The sequence below is a fragment of the Solea senegalensis genome, linkage group LG11 (genome assembly GCF_019176455.1).
Source record: "Solea senegalensis isolate Sse05_10M linkage group LG11, IFAPA_SoseM_1, whole genome shotgun sequence".
Taxonomy (NCBI): domain Eukaryota; kingdom Metazoa; phylum Chordata; class Actinopteri; order Pleuronectiformes; family Soleidae; genus Solea; species Solea senegalensis.
This window is the reverse complement of record NC_058031.1, coordinates 19347200-19365762: the sequence shown is the minus strand read 5'-3', so window position 1 is coordinate 19365762 and position 18563 is coordinate 19347200. Positions and strand designations below refer to the sequence as shown.

The 18563-nt window shown below is 39.9% G+C and overlaps 1 protein-coding gene across 3 annotated transcripts; it reads left to right on the top strand.

Moving 5' to 3' along the window:
* The first annotated feature begins 167 nt into the window (after window positions 1-167).
* rbm10 (RNA binding motif protein 10) lies at window positions 168-17616 on the top strand. Of its 3 annotated transcripts, XM_044038526.1 has the most exons (24): window positions 168-288; window positions 472-642; window positions 751-808; window positions 3080-3608; window positions 3708-3878; window positions 5187-5256; window positions 8060-8133; window positions 9597-9683; window positions 9779-9839; window positions 9940-10098; window positions 10498-10658; window positions 10763-10860; window positions 11780-11867; window positions 11985-12189; window positions 12273-12382; window positions 12456-12537; window positions 13147-13238; window positions 13341-13532; window positions 14500-14688; window positions 14778-14834; window positions 15435-15629; window positions 16591-16638; window positions 16755-16810; window positions 17303-17616. In XM_044038526.1, exons 3-24 carry the CDS (start codon window positions 792-794, stop codon window positions 17391-17393), a joined length of 2832 nt encoding a protein of 943 aa, XP_043894461.1. In that variant the 5' UTR covers window positions 168-288; window positions 472-642; window positions 751-791; the 3' UTR covers window positions 17394-17616. The 3 variants fall into 3 exon arrangements, with proteins under 3 accessions (XP_043894461.1, XP_043894462.1, XP_043894463.1); XM_044038527.1 differs by lacking the exon at window positions 472-642; XM_044038528.1 differs by lacking the exon at window positions 472-642 and having other exon boundaries at window positions 706-808.
* The last annotated feature ends 947 nt before the right edge of the window (window positions 17617-18563 follow it).

The following is an 18563-nucleotide window of genomic DNA, read 5'->3' as shown; positions in this document are numbered from 1 at the left end:
TATGTATGTACTTGGATATATACGTATATATGTGTGTGTATGTACATATACGCGCACACACAAACACACACACTTCCTGTTAGTTTGGGTCGGCCCAATTGTCTCGTCCAATCACCACCTCCATTGAGGTATGTGAGCACCAATTAAATTCCAGAGTTAGATACTAGACCCGCCTACTTAATATGATGTTCTGGCCATTTTACACTTACTAACAGAAAAATAAACACTATCGTATCTCGGTCTTCTACGTGCCTTTTTAACAGCGACTCACAGTTACATGGGACACTGGTAAGTCTTTATATAACTGTTCACACAAATGTAGTTTGTTGGTTGCCGTTTGTCATGACCAACAAACGCTTCTCTGCCCCTGCCCTGACTCGATAGCCAACCCCAGGTTAGCATAGTTTAGCATATCTGCTAACAGACATGACCACCACACGTCATTGTTGATTTGTCCTTTTTTCTCTTAAGTTTGAGCAACTGCACTGCGCACTCGAAAACGTATGTCTGTTAACGGTGAATGACCATGTCCATATCAGTCGGTGACTGATAATTGGAGTTACCGATCAGTTATGATGAGTAGTTTGGAAAGCAGCGACTACAGAGTCAAAGTTGGAGAAGTCAGTGTACACCTGATGACAGGTAAAGGAACGCATTGCATATTGGGTAACGTGTACTATACGATTTGACTTTGTGTTTCTTAAGGTCAAAGAATGTCCACAGTTGACTTTGATTCCTCTTTGAAATCAGATATAAAGGACAGAGACAAGGACGAGTGACAATTGGTCAACATGGATTATGACCGGAGGTGAGTTGACTATTTATTCTAGTTCCTACCCCTCACTGTTATTTTATAGAAATGTCATCAATGTAAACGTCCAACATCCTTACCATTCCGTGTCAGATGGTTGTCGGGGAGGTGACAGTGGATGGAAGGTGATGTGCATCCCTGTACAGATGTTCTAATGTCATTGTTATTTCAGATACACATTCTGAGAAGAGATTAATTGTTTATATTGTTTATTATTGGTTATTATCACTGGATGGTGTTTTCGATAAAAACTAAAGTTGTACCTAATGTGATCTGTAAACCCTACAATTGTCTGAATGCTTTACTAAGCTCAGGTGACATCTGGTAAAGAGGTGTGAGCCACTACTTGTGATGAAAGTGTGAATAAGGGTTGCACATACCTGAAATGCTGTTCGTTGGGGCTACATGGTAAATGCTTTAGCTAAACTCTGTTATTAACAGTTAAGTTGTGTTAAAGGGATTTAAAATATAGGACTGATATTGGTAGTGGCAGATGCACACAGTGATATTGAGCCATACCTAATTCTGATACCTGAACTTTGTGTATTTGCAGGCTGGGCAATAATTCAAGAACAATATAGAATTGCAATAGAATTTTCCTTAAAAGTTTCTAGGGCAGGGTGATTTGGAAAATAATCATCACAATATACTTATTTTTTTAATGTAGTCTGATATCGCTTTCGATCACCATAGAAATCAAATCAATATTTCCGCAAGGCTGGGTGATATGGCTTATAAATAATATCTTTATTTTTAGGCTATTTAGTATTTAATGTATTTCACTAATCTATTCACAATAATACTTATACTTATATCAGTTACAGTATCAATTATTATCAATGCAAAGTCTTTTAAAACCCAGAAAACAGATACCTTATCATGATATGATGATATCCAAAATCGTAATATTCAACGTTATCTTGTCACAATATGGATAAAATTTGGATATATTGCCCAGCCTTAAAAGGAATATAACTAAGATTAAATATACAGTGCTTAAAAAATTTATTAGACCACCACTCAAAGCCACAGCTGCCCTAAATTAACTGCATTGGTAATTATCAAAATCATTTCTTATGTGTCTGAAATGGTTAACGCCACTATGTAGAAGCTCTTTAACCAAAATATTTTTAATGTTGAAATATAAGTTATTATTGTTATCTATAAATTTTCAAATTTACTGTTTTTACAAAAAATACTAAAGGACATTATTATTTCTTGATTAAGATGTCAAATTATAGTCATTTCCTGGACATAAAAATAAGTTTTAGTGGTTGAATGTTATACTAAAAAGGTGAATTCAATTTGTTATTTGCCAAATAAATAACAACAACATTACAAAATATGTTTTTGAATGATTTCTAAAATATTTATGTTTTTATGACAGGTCGTCTATTACATTTGTTGAAATAATGTTTACACAAATTTGCCATAAATGTTTTACAGAGCTTTCCATTATGAGTTATGAAATCAAAATGGTTACAAGCCTGAACATTTGTATCCAAGTCCATCTGTTGGTTGTGCCTCTGACAGTCGCAACAATGAAGATGTTATCATTGGCTAATTTTTGCATATGGCTTCAATAAAGTTGCGTGGAAAGGTACACGTGTGTCTGAATAGAAAAAGCAGAAGTGCCGTGGTATATTGCCAAATTTCTGACATGTTAGCTAGCTCTGGCTAATGCTGCACTTACATGGATTCTTTTCGTCTTTACTCTAAAAACAGAACATCCTATTGTTGGTACAGTATAACTGCAGTTTTGGCTTGATGTCCAGTAATATTATGTAGTTGAAGGAATGCACTATAAAGGAGTGGTATTGGAGAAATGCATAGATTTGCATAGTCAGAGATGCCTCATCTCAGTGTTTCATAAACTTAATATATATGAAGATCTACTTTTTAAAGATGACCAACTATCTTGACCCAAATCACAATATAGATAGTTACATTACATGTCATTTAGCAGATGCTTTTGTCCAAAGCGACTTACAATGGGTATGAGTACAATCAGCCAGGGGTGGAGTCGAACTTGCGACCATTGCGACCATGATGTCTTTCGCACACAGGGTACTGGTCTTAACCACTGCGCCACTCCACCCCTCCGAAGGTAGTGAGTGACAGAGCAAATTTGTACCCAAAAGATTCTCCTGTGGGTCCTTAATCAATCTTTGGGAACCACTGCCTTGTCCAACATTTTTAGCAGTATCAAAGACATTATGTTGACAACATAGAGAGACGAATAAACATGATATCTTTAATGGTCAACAGGGGTGGCAGAGGTGACCGCATGGGCCGCTATGGCAACACCCAAAATGATCACAACTTCCGGGACATGGACTACAGAGGCTACGATGAAGAGGCAGGAGCAGAATTTGATGTCACAGCAGAAGGGGGCAAACCATGTGGTCGTGATGAGCAATCACTGGGTGCCCCTGACTTCTCACTGGGTCGTCTCCAAGATTGCCTGGGGTTTCACAAGAGAGGTGATGGGAGTGAGGACATTTTGGATGAGGGTAAAGGGTTTGTGTGGCCCACTTGCTCTCAGCCGCAACCTGATCTCGCCAATCCAATGCTCCAGAGGGACAAGGAAAGATCCAGACGGGAGTTTGATCAGTTACAGACTGCCCTGCAAGTCGAGGGACGAATTGGGAGAGGTTTTCCTGGGACTGGTACCCCTTACTCAGGCAGTAACGAGGGTAGTTGGGATCGTGGTAGTGCTCTTTCTGAAAAGATGGATCACAATACAGCAAGACAGAGAGAGGAGGACAGATTTCCTCATGTGGCAATGAAGAGGAGGGTAAGATGTACACATTTCACCCCCTTTGAGAGGGCTGACAAGTTTTCTTGTTGTTGTCATTGTTGTTGGCTCTTCTTAATTTGTGTCTGTTGTGTGCAGGCTTTCCCAGTAGGGCCAGAGGAGCATGGTTGTGGGAATGTTGGTCCAGACCTAACCCATGATGAGATGGATCAGCGGGACCAAGATTATCGTGCAGATCTTGACCATAACCAGAGGCCCAGTAACATCATAATGCTACGCATGCTTCCCCCCAATGCCACAGCTAATGAGGTATGCACATGTCTCCCATACATGTTTTCTCTACAGTGGGGTTGTAGAGTTGAACAAATATAGTGGCTGTTGGTAATTGGCTGAGATCCTGTTTTGTTGTGTTTTTCCAGATTTTTATCTTTTTATTTTGCTAATATAAATTTGTGCCTCCTTGTGAATTCAACTTGTATGAATAGGAATTCTCATCTATTATGTTGCATACAGAGTTTGTCTCTCCTGACTCCTTTTTCTCTTACACATCACCTGACACATTGTTGGTTAGTAGGCATGGGCAATATCCAAATTTTAATATCGCGATATCAGGTCGCCCAAATTGTGAAATTTGAAAGTGGAGGGAAGACTAGAAGAATAACAGGACTTTAATTGTAAAAATACAGAAAAAGAACAGGACCTATTAAATTAAACTATAAAAGAGGAACTTCTCACCTGATATTTTACATTTAAATAGAAAAAAAATGTAATTGTTCAATGATAATTTGTTTTACTTGGCTGTGTTCTTGGCTAGGAAGACAAGCATGTCAAAGATGTCCTGCCATGAAAAGAATGAGTTATTCAAATTATATAAATAATCAACTTGATTTGAATCTCAAAATAATACTAAATTCATTTTAAATTAACAAAATTCAAATATATATACATATTCATGGCTACATTTCCCTGTGTGAATTAATACAGCTAGCCTTATTCGGCTGTAACAACAGCATTAGCTGAAATTAGACAAATTTAAAAGCAACATTGACATAACTCATTTCACGTTATAAGCTTTATGTGCATCCTTCTCATTGTGCAGCAGATGGGGCCATTTTGCGTCCTGGACTACTTCAGAGATTGAAAGGTTCAAAGTGATGTAATTTAAGCAATAAAACCTTAAAATCTACTTGGTCTCCCTGAAAATGAAAACACCCCAGTCCCCCACATCATGCTGTGCGGATCGTTGGAGCTCTATGTGGTTTGATTTGTTTGACTAGCTCCACTTCTGCTTTCTTTTACACCACTCCCGGTGGATAATGTTGTAGTCCAGGAGAGAAGTCCCAGGCCCGAAAGTTTCTCTAACTTCCTTTTTCAACAGAGTTAATGTTGACATACATTAATTAGGATGCTGCGTCCTCCATCTTTTTTTCTTGAGTCCATTGTCATACCGTTGTCTGTGCATGCTGCAACATACACACCTGTGCGAAATTTGTCATGAAGTATCAGCTGGTAGGCTGATGACAGTCAATTGAAAAACAAACCTGCTCTGCAGTAGCTCTAGTAAAACCAGATGATGCATTTGCCTTGTTAGATTGTAATAATGTCTCTTTTTCACAGATAAGGGCACAGCTTCAGGAGCAGGGGATTCAGCCAAGAGAGGTTCGCCTCATGAGGAACAAATCATCAGGTGAGAACTCGCACATTGCCCTGATTTTTTTTTTTCTTGCATCCATCCCTAAACTGCTCAGATATTTTTCATTTCTGTTTTGGGTAGGCCTGATGTCACCCCGTGACGTCATGTCATGGGGTGACCCCGTATTAAGACCCCGTATTAAGACAGTTGTCAGACAGAAACGTCTCATGGTGTCTGTGGCTAAACAGGTGCTGTGTCCCTTTAAGAGCACCAGTGCATGACGTGCTGCAACAACATAATATTATTGTGTCACTTCCTTGTTAGCTTGACACTGCGCTGTGTCTACTACTGGCTGCTCTCTACCACAACTCAATTGACTTGTTTTTAATTATTGTGACTACCATGCCACTGGAAAAACACTTATTTTGTTTAATTCACACGTTCACTGCCCTCAGTCTTTTAGCAACACTCTTGCTAACTGACTGTGTAACATGTATATTCTCGGGATGCACTGATACTGATACCAGTCTCGGGTTTCAAGCCCTATGCTGCCCTCGTGTACTCGTATTTGTATTCATAAAACTACTCAATAAGCAGATGTGTCACAATGTTGTTGCAGTTTGAAATTACTTCAAGATAATCGATGATTACAAAAGTATAGCAGACTGCGACCTGTGCTCTGCTAGACAAGAGGAGGAGGTGAGAAGTAGCTCATTTAAAACAAGATATTTGATAAAACATCTAAAGAACCGACAACAAATGATTCGCCACTAAATATCCCTTAAAGCAAATTCAGCATTTATTGTTTTTACACATTGTATGTGTTAGAAAAAAAGGGAAAAAAGAGTAATGAATTGGGCTGAGATGCCTTTGTCTAGCAAATGTGATTTTATCTGGATGTAAAAACACACAGAAAAGCTCTGACATGTTATCTAAAATTCCTAATGAGCAAAAGTAGAGAAGGAGAACAGAAAGAGGAGCAGACTCCTGCAGGTAAAGTGGAAGAGGGAGAGAGAGGGTGGAGGACTGCTGTTCTGTTTATCTGCACTATGTCGTTGAACTCCCACCACAATGGTGAAAATGTTGCTTCTCTACATGTTACCATAGCGTTTACGGTAATATTCGGTACAAACACTGATGACTTGAGCGGGAAGACCAAAATTGTGTGTGTGTGTGCGCGCGTTTGAAACGGCTGCAGTGACCACACCCCCACAGCCTCAGAGCAGAGAATGAGTAAGCTGAAGCTTACATATTTTAAAAACAAATTTTTAAACAGTGACTTACTAACACACTTTTCTGTTCAATTTTTTTATCACTTTACAGGGTCTTTGTTATTCGTTTAACTCTAATTCATGTCTATCTCTTCCTGTACTCACCTAAAAATGTGGTTTCCATTCCAAACGAGGCTATCTTCTAAGTAGTTTAACATATCTGGATGTAAATAAAAGCAGAAATACTGATTTCTTGTTATACATGCATAGAGGTGCATAGATACCTGCTTTGATTCTTTGGTCTGCTGGTGTCTGCATCCTTGCTTTAGCCGACAGAGCAGAAAAACACCCATACACAAATTGACATCTAAGAAGTGCATCGATGTCGGGATAAAAACAGTGCAATTAGTTTTTCATCTATGCCACTGAGAAAAGCTGTTTCCCATCACTGCGTCACTGGTTTTAAACCCAAATCTAAAAGTGTGCCACTTTTTTTCTTTCATTTCATGCCAAAAACAGACAAGAAAAGAGCATTATCTTTCATTATGTTTTATCTAAAACAAAACATTTCTTAAAATGTTTCAATAATCTCAGCAGTGATGACTTCAGATAGTCATTGGCTCTGTTTTGGCCCAGGTGTTTTCACATAAATTCTGTTCCGGTCATTGTTTAAATGTATGTTTAATCCATTGTTATTGCTAGTCTATCACAGCCACATTGACCTCTCACACCACATCACACAAGGGTTGTGTTACTCTAGCTGCACACATCCTGAAGGATTCCTGCACTCTTAAAAATGTTGTTTACTTCAACTTTAAACAGAAAAAGTCTGAGGTGGAACATTGAAAAATATGTCCTGTACCTCAAAGTATATTAAGCATAAACATGTTGATACATAAGAAACCTTTTGTTACATTGATATTGAAGACTGTAACAGTGCTGGTCAGTGCAGCCATATGACCAGTGGATTCATTCTGACAATGAGAAAAGGAAAAGGTGCTCTGTTTTTCTGCTTTTGGTTTACATGCAAGAAAAAAAAAATCATGGCATGATCTTATTTGTTTTGTTCTTTTGGATTCAAACAAAGATGAACTACCAGAACATGAGCAGGTTGCAAACTCACTGCAAGGGGTACACTTACAGTACATTATCCTGCTCTCTCTCTCTCTTTCACTCCTAGAATCACCATTTCACTCTCATTTTAAGATAAGAAACTCTGTATTAAATGCTTGAATAAGAATCTTTTCTGATTGAATACAATGTTTTGTTGTTTTTTAACAAAAGCTAAATGGGGTCAGCTGTAGTGAGTCATTGACATGAAATTGAGCTTTTAAAGATAAAACATTCCACCATCTCAGTGCTACATATTTCAGACTGCTCTCTGATGAGTGGGTAGGATGTACGATTCCCTCTTCCTTTTTCCTTGACACTGTTGAGATACTGTTTTTCCTCCCGCAATTACAGAGAATTGGACACTGGTCTTCCAACCAGCTGTTATTTCTCAGGGAGAGAGGAAGAACATTTTTTTTTTTTATTAGTGCTGATACAGGGTCTCTCTGTCCTCTGTACATGAAGCACTAACCCTCACTACGTTGTTGTCATGTTGTTGTTGTTGTTTGGTTACCATGGCGCTGGGCGGTGTCCAGGTCAGAGCCGAGGATTCGCCTTCGTCGAGTTTAATCACATACAGGAGGCCACCTGCTGGATGGAGACCAACCAGGTCACTCTTCCCCTACACAGACGCACATCTATATACACCTACATACATGCATGCAGTGGGACATATGGGTTTTAAGGAAAGTTTGGGATTTTTGAAGTTGGGTTGTATGACTAGTAATATGTATACATAGTCAGTGTGTCGACAGTAACAGGGTAAGGCAGGTGTTGTTACCAGGAACAAGAGATAAAACAGATTTTTGACACTTATGAAAAGGCTCACCTAGGGTAATCTACATCTAAAGTGTGTACCATCTTTTTTTATATATATATACCTTGCTGTTCGACAGCCATTTCTGACAAGAAACTGAAAGGAATGTGACTTTGTAAAACACTCGCACTCTGCACTAAAGTCCACTGACAAAAACATCGGTTTTTGCTCAAATGATGCTGCCTTATTCAGTAAAATTTTGTTATTTGTGATGGATAAATCTGAACAGAGGCTTTTTTAAGTCATAAAATAAGACAATTGATTAACGTAGCACTCGACCAGCAACTCCTGTGTTCTGTGAGGTAAAACTTCTGTTTTTGACAATGAACTTTGGTGTGGGAGGTTCTTTCGTTTGTGAAAAGAGCGACACAAACGGTGTTAACAGTTAGATAAAGCAGTGCATATATTCTTAGGATAGCATACACTTAGCCTAATGTAGATTTTACTTTTGTTAATTGGCTAAAATTGTTTCTCTTGTCCCGGGTCACAGTCAGGCTGAGTTTGTGCCTGACCCCAGCTGCTTCTCTGCACATGTAGCCCACCTACTTTAAAAATCCTGAACTATCCCCTTTAATATCAGGATACATTTCTGTTAAATATTTTTGTTCCTGAGGTTCAGTAGATGGATCTTTAACCTTTGAGAGAACATTTTATTTCTACTTGAAAGATAAAAAGTCAAAATAATGACTTGTCATTGTGAGGCCACATTTTCTCATTTAGTACCACACAGGCCCCTCTTTCTTTAGCAAAATGTTCTTATTTTCTTTCTAAAGTTTACGATATCACCTCCTGGATATTACTGATAGTTTGAATATAATTTTTCATGTTCTTTTGTATGTTGAATCCAAGGGGTCATCTGCCATTAATACTTATTTAGGAAGGTGCCATTGTCTGATTGGGAGACAGGTGGCAACAGTGGGATGAGATGTGTGCAAAAGGTTCCCCTTAAGGGGGGAGGGATAACACGATTGAACAGAACACACTGTGTCCTTAAAGGTGGACACACACATACACTACATATACACCATCACAGTCTGTCCCAATTTCCTAAAGGTTGCAATTCTCTGGTGTCCTCTTTCTTTCAGCCTCAATTCTCCTTCCTCTTTCTCTCTGTCCCTCTCGTCCCTTTCACTCTTTCTCATCTCTTGTGAGATGAGGCCTTTCTCTGGCATGTGTGGCCTAATTAACACTGATAATCATCCTTTGTTTCCCCCCTCCTCCTCCTCCTCCTTTCTTTCTTTCTCTCTTTCCTTCAGGGAGTGCTACTGATTCTGGGACAGAGGGTTTTGATGCACTACAGTGACCCCAAACCACGTGCCAATGAGGACTGGCTCTGTAACAAGGTTGTGTGTGTGTGTTTGTGTCTGTAAATTAGTGTTTATGTTAATGAGTCAATGGTGCAGGTCTTCTAACAAGAGCTCATATAACATCTCAACAGTGTGGTGTGCAAAACTTTAAAAGGAGAGAAAAGTGCTTCAAATGCAGTGTTCCTAAATCAGGTACAAGTTGACCTATCTACTCGAATCATATTTTACTGTCACACCGTTCTTTCCCACCATGCAGTAATGTATAGAACAATGACATATTGTGTTTCCTCAGAGGCTGAGCTAAAGTTGCCCCAGTTGCCAAGGGATTTGCCTGTTGGTCTCCAAAAGGATGGAGCTCAAGGTTTACTGCCTTTGCCTGTACTCTACCACTCCTCTGGTCCTATTCTCACCACAGGACAAGCGGCACAGCAGGCAGATGTTGCCAATGACAGTAAGCCCCACCATGGAAATATTTATTTACATTATTTATATTATGTGGTATGTGAATTGTTAGCAAGGCACTGTGTAGAATGTTGGGTGGGTCTATCCTCAGAAATGGCACGAAATATGCATTACTTTTTCAGCTATCTTCCATAAGTCAGTTTATTTTTTGAAGAAGAAAATCTACTGCAGCCATCATGGTCAGTGCCTCCGGGCAGCTATTTCAGACTCAGACACCCAGACAAACACGCAGTAACTTCACTTTTTATGATTGCTGGGAAATGTGTATGAAAAATGCATATACGGTATGTAACAGAAGGGCAAGAAGGAGGCAGATAATCCAGTGTGGCAACCCCCTAAAGGGAGAAGCCGAACGAACATAACATTCTCTCACCTTGTCTTTTAACAGCTCTGATACTCCGAAATCTCGGTCCTCATACTGCAGTGGAAGCAATTTTATCTGCTTTGGCTCCATTTGCAACACTCTCCCCCTCAAATATTCGCCTGATCAAGGACAAGCACACACATCTCAACAGGGGGTTTGCATTTCTACAGCTTTCTACCATAGTGGTAAGATGTATATACATATCAATCTGATCATTCTCATTCAGTAATAAGTAGCTAACATTCCTATTCACCATATGTAACTCGCATGTTTTTGGATGTTTTAACAGGAAGCCTCTCAGCTACTCCAGATCTTACAGGCACTCAAGCCAGCACTGTCCATCGATGGGAAGTCAATTGTGGTGGAATTTGCCAAAGGCTCTAAACGGTAAGAACTCACACACCGAAACGTGAGGAAACACAAGTGCACCACTCAAGATTCATATTGCACTGGGAGTGATGTTGTATACTGACGGCACATCCATCCAACCATCCCTCCATAATCTCTCCATACTTTCCGCATTCCATGTCTGCAGAGTTGCACATGAATTTCAGTCACACATACGCATGGTCCACATCTGTCTGGAGTTCTTCAATATATTGCACAGGTTTCCTGTATTGAATTGATTAATCTAGACATTTCTTTTATTAAAATGTCTTAAATCAACATTTTAATACATGGCAAACTGGAGTTTATTTAACACTACACAGATCAGGATTGTGGAACCGTCATATGTTTCCGCTTGACATTTTTCCAGTCACATGGAAAAATGTCAATTCAAGATTTCACCACTTGCCTGAAACGTGTACCAGCCAATGTGTATCAGGCAATGTGCAAACATTCCCACATGTGCAGTGTGAAACATGGCCATGGTATCAATAACAATCACCAGGTATTTTCCTGTCTCCACCATGCCTCCACCCCCACCTCTGATACTGATACCAGGCACAGCAGCAACAGATCTTCAAAGAACGTATACAAATAACTTTTAAATGTAAACAAATGACTGTTACATTCAAATCATTGTCAATTGTCAATCAGCTCCACCACTCTCAAGTTTAAAGGTGCTCTCGCACATTTGCATCCAAACCTGCCATGTAAATACATTTGCTAACACTTTATTTTGATAACCTTTTGTTGAATCTCTATGAGGAATCAACAGGTATTCAGTTGACACTTATTCACCTGATGAGTAACATACAATTAACTAACTGCCAGTTGACTATATATTGTGCTTCAAGAGAAGAAGTATAGATAGCATAAGTGGTTTGAGAAGATGACCTACAACAGTTTTTTTCTATGGCAGTGATGTGTTCCTGGCGGATGGAAGCAGGGTGAATGCTGCAATGGTGGCCAGCACAGCCATAGCTGCTGCACAGTGGACTGTCACGCCGGTAAATCTTCTCAATGACTTAAAGCTACAGCAAGGAATACGTGTAGACACAACTCGGCTGTAATTGCTAACAGTATATTTGTTACTTTTTGCTTTCAAAAATCCTTTCCACGCTCAGACTTCTCAAAATGGATCGGGTGGAGTACAGAGTATAGATACAGCAATGTACCAGCAGGGTGCAGCAGTAACATACAGTCAAGAAGGACATGAATACTTTGAGCCAGATGGTGCAACTTTCAAGGCCCAGACAGACACCAGGATACCTGCTTTGCCCAATGCAGGAGCAGCCCTGGTGGTGACATACGCAGGAGGGACTGCAGCAGGTTGGTGTTGTGGATATAGGCCATATTAATTTACATATATGATCTGTGTAGCTTTAGATTTAACCATCCTCGTACATATGCAGCTGCTGTTTCATCGGCGGTAGTGACGCCAGGGTCAACAGTTGGGCAGCAGTCTTTCAGTCATAACCAAACTGCTCTCATCACCACAGATGCAGCCATACCTGCCACACAGGTATGTTCCTGTCACCTTCTGCTAGTCCTTATGCCATTAGCATCTTGCATGTAACAGCTCTCTTTCTTCACAGGTGGAAATAGTTGGAAAACCACAGCCAGCGGCTCCCAGTCAACCTGCAACCCCAGGCACTGAACATGAGCTCAAGCAATACCGTAAGCTGTGGTGTGTGCAGTCACACCATCAAAAATGAACCCATCAATAAAAACACTGCATGAATATCATGCAAAAAAATAAAAAAGAGTGAAATATGGCAGGTTCTACACCGAATAGAGCCATTAGTTCATAAATGTGCTCCTATTCCGGCCGTTCAGGGTGATACGGTTTGAATACCTGGTTCAATAAGATGTGAATGTGAAGTGATAGGACCATTTTCTTAAATTGCCAGAACGGGTTGAATAAGAACATTTTTCTTTTGGAGTAAATCACACAATTCTCCTCAGACTGAAGCTAATTTAGGTTGATTTACAATATATTTGCCACAATTACTTACTACCACTTACTAACACAGCAGGAATCCTTCCCCACCCCTCCAAGTTGACTGATTTAAAAATGTTCATGTAGAAGAACGATATGTATTCTCAAATCCCTGAAATATTCTGGTGCTGACAGATGACAACAGAATGGAATGAATGTTTAAGTTCAATGTATACAGCTGTTAGGTGAATTCAGTGCTAAGATGCCTAACAGATAAAACTTAGTGTTCATCTTCTTCATGAATATAGACACAAATTGAGACACTTGTCCTGTGTCTTTTACTGTAGCTGTGCCAGATGTGTCCACATACCAGTATGATGAAAGCTCCAGTTACTATTACGACCCACTGACAGGACTCTACTATGATCCTACCTCCCAGGTAAAGAGTGACGAATGTGGTGCAGTCTGATTGTTAAGGAAGCAACTTTTGAATGTTATCTTCCCTCTCACATTTTATTTCCTGTGTCTTTACTCTTTGCAGTACTACTTCAACCCTCATACTCAGCAGTATATGTACTGGGATGGAGAGAAACACACCTATATTCCTGCTGCTGGCCAGTCAGACACTGAAGGTGTTGCCATGAGCGACACCTCGGTGCCGTCAGACTCTCCATTTGCCTCTCTGGGCAGCAAAGAGAAAAAGGACAAGCTCAAGAGCAAAACTGCTCAACAGGTACATACGAGACATAGCCAATTATTTAATTCACACTGTGTGGTCTGGTTTCCTGGATTCCCTGCCTGTCATTAAAGGACCTGCCTGCCCACGCTCTCGCAGCATGTGACTAATAGCTGTTAAGTAAGGGTGGGACGAAATATTGCTATGGCCACAACCTTGACTCATGAAATCTGATTGTAGTTGGATGACATTGCATTGTCTTATTGTCACAATATATTGTAAATATCCGTTCATCAAAGGATTGTTGTCTGGTGGTGCCAACACCTCGTCCAAGACAATCCAGACTCTTTCCATGTGTCGTTCCACACTGGTGGAATGACCTACAGAGTGCTACCAGAACAGGGGCGTCTCTGTCAATCTTCAAGAAGCTCTTGAAAACCCAGCTCTTCCAAGAGCATCTTCTGTCCTAGCACTTACCCGACTCCTATATCCATCTCCTTCTGCTCTTGGATCCACCATGGCACTCTCACCACCCTCTATCACTCCACTGTTCCTATCTCGTGGAGTTCTTTCCAAGACTACTTCTATGTAGCTTATCCCTCACTTGTAAGTCGCTTTGGCATCTGCTAAATGCTTAAATGTAAATGTAACTCTATCGTCATCGTGATATCAACATTCACAATATGCATATTGCAAACAAACACTTGACCTGCGTTAATGTCATCAGTGGCTGCGAGTGCCAGGTACTGTATGCCAGCACAGTAAACAATGAGCAGCACGCCTCACTCCCAAACTTTCACATGATCATTATTATCAACTCAGGCTCAGTGTTTTCCTTTATTTGTAGCAACGCTTGTGTCTGGTCTACGTGTTTTTAGCACGTTTCTGCATCCACCTCTCTTCACCTTTCTTCCTGCCCAGTTCTGTTTCTCGTGTGTGAACACAGATGGACTCACATGTCGGGTAAATTAATCTCTGTTGAATAAATGTAACTGTTTGACATCTGTTTCGTTGGTGTCCACAGATTGCCAAAGACATGGAGCGCTGGGCAAAGAGTCTTAACAGACAGAAGGAGAACATGCGTTCTGTGTCGTCCTCCCCTGCCATCGGCTCAACAGCGCTTCCTCCTGGTTACCCCAGGACACCCAGCCGCCTAGATGACTGCCGAGAGTCTGCTAGTGCTGATGCTGGCTATGCTGTGCTGGAGAAGAAGGTGGACCTTTTGTGCTACCATGCAAGTAATAAATGTGTCGTCTGCATGACAGAAGAGCTTATTAACTGACTTGCTTGTCTATCCTGCAGGGGGCACTGTCTGAACGGCCTCAGATCTATGTCGACCAGATCCGACAAAGTGCAGAAGTAAGGACATGGTCACAGCAATGCAGTTCTGTCTTTGTTTCTATCATTTTCTTTTGTTGTTTAGTGCTTTCACATCAAACTAAATGCAAATATTTAGCTGAAGAGTAGGGCTGGGCAATATGGGAAAAAAAATCCACCTTGGTTGGGGTTGTGTATGGTTCTTCCACATGCCTACTGAGACCCCTGTTTATTAAAGTTAACGTTGTTCTGATGACCGACACAAATTGTCTGAAGATGCAAAATGTATGTCCTTAAGTTGCTCGGACAGAAATATATATAAACATGACGAGAAAACTTCCATGTCATTCTGATAGTAATTGCTCGACATTGGGCAGAGAGGCTGAGGACTTTGGCAGAAAGCAAGTGAGACATACCCGGTATGTTTTGAAAAAATGTGTCTCTCTTTATTTCAGCTGTTGGTCACACATCACTACGAATGTAGTTAGCTTTAGCATTAGCCCCAGGCAAGTCGTTACTCACATGAGTAATGCGAGTCAATTACTCAACAACATTCAGCTGTTATGATGTGAAAGCATACAGTCATAATTCCTGTCGTTTGTCTTATTCACCAGTTCCTGTCCTCGTGTCTTTTATCTGCAGACTTCTCCTCCTCAGCAGCAGTTTCTCGTCCCGGCTTACAGTGGAGACACTGACAGTGAAGAGGAAGGAGGCGACAGAAATGAAAATGAGGGGAGGATGACAGACTGGGTTAAGCTGGCCTGTCTGCTGTGTAGGAGGCAGTTCCCCAGTAAGGAAGCTCTCATCAGGCATCAGCAACTCTCTGAGCTACACAAGGTGATATACAAGCAGCCTGACTTTAACATGACACGGTCACAGACACTGAATAAGTAATGGACAAGGAGCGTCTCTTGTCTTTTAGATGGAAAGTTGGCCTGTTGTCTTTGTTGTCTGGTCTATCGTGGTGCGTTTTCACACCAAACAAAAGTCAGCGCATCAACGCAGAGTGATGACTCTGCATGTTTTTTTACACACATGTAAATGCTCCAGACAAAGACTCCTGAAGCTAACTCTGTTCAGAGCATATCCTGAGCAGGCCTAAACAAAGATTGATAAAAGTGCTCCACGTTTGCTTGGTCCTTCACCACAGTATTTTCTTGTTGACGGATCACATATTATTGCACTGGAATTTAAGAAGAATGTAGAGCGACAGCTGCAGTTAAAAACAGCGTGAAACTACTGCACTTTATTGACATCCAAATTATTTTATAATAAGCAAAGATAATGAGAAAAATAATTAATTAATAGCAAACCTTTTAATATATTAGAGCCAGTTTGTGAAGTGGGGATTAAAAAATAAGTATTTTCAGTATGGGTATGTCTGTAAGTATTACTAAGTTATTACACACACATTTTCAGTAAATAAAGATACTACAACATCTATTTATTTAATTAAATATTTATTGAAACAGCTAAAACTGGTACACATTTCAACTTGTATATTTAGATTATTTACATTTCCAACACACAAATGCACAGTAGTGAAAATGTTTAAGCACTTGTTTAAAACTTCTAGACACAGGACACAAACACTGGACTCTCACAAGAATGGGTGAACATCACGTAGTGCACCCTGGGAAATTATTATTCTGGGCCATAATAATGAATTGGACAGGTAACCTAAACAGAGTGGCATCTCATGAAAAGTACAGCACTGATTGGACCATTTCAGTGATGCAACCTAATTACTCTAATGATGTTTGAATTAACATTGTCCTCTGGATCTGTCTGTCTTCAGCAAAATCTGGAGCAGAGGAGAAGTCAACAGGAAGCTGGAGGCAAAGAGGTCAGTTCACCCTCAGGCTCTGACGGTCATAATTCCACATTATTGCAGAGTGTAATTCCATTACTTTCTACATGAGTGCAGTTATTATTTATGTCATTGTGTTCTTTTGGTTGCAGAGATTTGCAGATGGAGCTGAACCTCCGGTTCCCAAGAGGAGAATGTGCAGTCCCATGTAAGCAGCAGTGAAGTAGGACAGGGGTGGCATACAGCAAAAAGACCTGGGTTAGCGACCCGGTTCAACCAAGGGCTTTTCTCTGTACAGTTTGCATGTTCTCTCCAGGTGTACTTTGGTTTTTACCAGGTTCCTCCCACAGTCCAAAAACATGCAGAGGTAATTGGACACTCTCAAGTGACCATAGGTGTGAGTGTGAATGTTTGTTTGCCCAGATGGACTGCGATCTGTCCACGTTGTACCACACTTTTTGCCCTATGTCAGCCGGTATTGGCTCCCGATCACCCTCATGTGGAGGATTAAGTGGTAGACAATTAATTAATGTCAAACTGAGCTATTGCAGCTGCCCGACATTTTCATGTTTTTGTAAACTTCCTGTTTCATATCCTCACATGTAGAAGGCAAACTCCAGATAATGTCCCAATTTCCTGACATTTTCCAAACCTTTCTTGTCTGAAAACAGAAATGTGATTTCTGTTTGTCTTTCTTTAGTGATGGAATCACAGGCACTAGTCTCGGTGCCAGGATGCTGCAGGGAGGTGTGAAAAAGGGGCTGCTATTTCGTAATATGCAAGTGGAGTAAGCCCTCGATCTGAATTGTCGACATCCTGACCCGGACAGGACAAGGACATCGTGTAGAAATCCACAGATGAAACTCTTCATTTTGGTTTGGACATTGCAGATCCTGTAGCAATGGGTGTCAAGATATTGCACAGAATGCACCTTTTTTTGTTTTCTTCCTGAATGATACATTTTTGCTTTCTACGGAGCTTGTGCCTGATAAGCACGATTTATGTTGTTGGGAAACTTTTGCCCCTCGGACATTGAAAGATCAGTATACTGTAGATCTGGAAGGCAGCAATTTGGATTTTCTAGTATAACTGTCTATGCACATTAGGTTTTTAATTTAATGTCTATTATGACATGATCTGTGTATTCATTTTAGAATGACTCCATTTATACCAGAGTGGGAGAGACTGTGGGAATGGTCACACTAACACTAGTGTATGTGTCATTACAGGAAGAAATTCATATTGTTAATAGATTCTTATATCTAGAATGAGTTCTTTTTATGTTTGTATTCGTTTATTGTGTGATTGTGTATCATAAAGACCATGTAAATTAATGAATAATTACACATTTTCATCATCCTTGACCATTGTTTGTCTTGTATAGACAGACAGGAAACAGTTGTTGTTTCAGCATCTCAATTGAATTTTATTCAACTTGTGTTCTTTGTAAGTTGGAAGTTTAAAAAAGAGGAATGGAACATCTTGACCTGCAGAAAATGCAAAACACATTCAGGGGACCATGTTGCAACAGAATTAGTAAAGCAGGTGAGATGGGGCCCCAATACGCTGTGCTTTTGTTGCAAAGCACCAGTTTTTCTGGCAATGTAATGAAATATGAACCTGTCAGTTCCACAGTTCCGCGTGACATCACCATCAAGCCACAGAGGTACAGGAAATCCATTTTTCGTTGTCAGGAAAGCTGGGTGAACTGCTGCAACTTCATATATATATATATATATATATATATACACACACATATATATATATATATATATATATATACACATATATATATATACACATATATATATATACATATATATATATATATATATATATATACATATATATATATATATATATATATATATATATATACACACATATATATATATATATATATACACACATATATATATATATATACACACGCTGCATTTATACTGCATGGTGCAAGTGAC

Coding starts and splice junctions, on each gene's coding strand:
- rbm10 (XM_044038527.1), top strand. Junction 8,134..9,596: donor GCTGGATGGAGACCAACCAG/GTCACTCTTCCC, acceptor TCTTTCCTTCAG/GGAGTGCTACTGATTCTGGG. Junction 16,811..17,302: donor AGGAGAATGTGCAGTCCCAT/GTAAGCAGCAGT, acceptor GTCTTTCTTTAG/TGATGGAATCACAGGCACTA.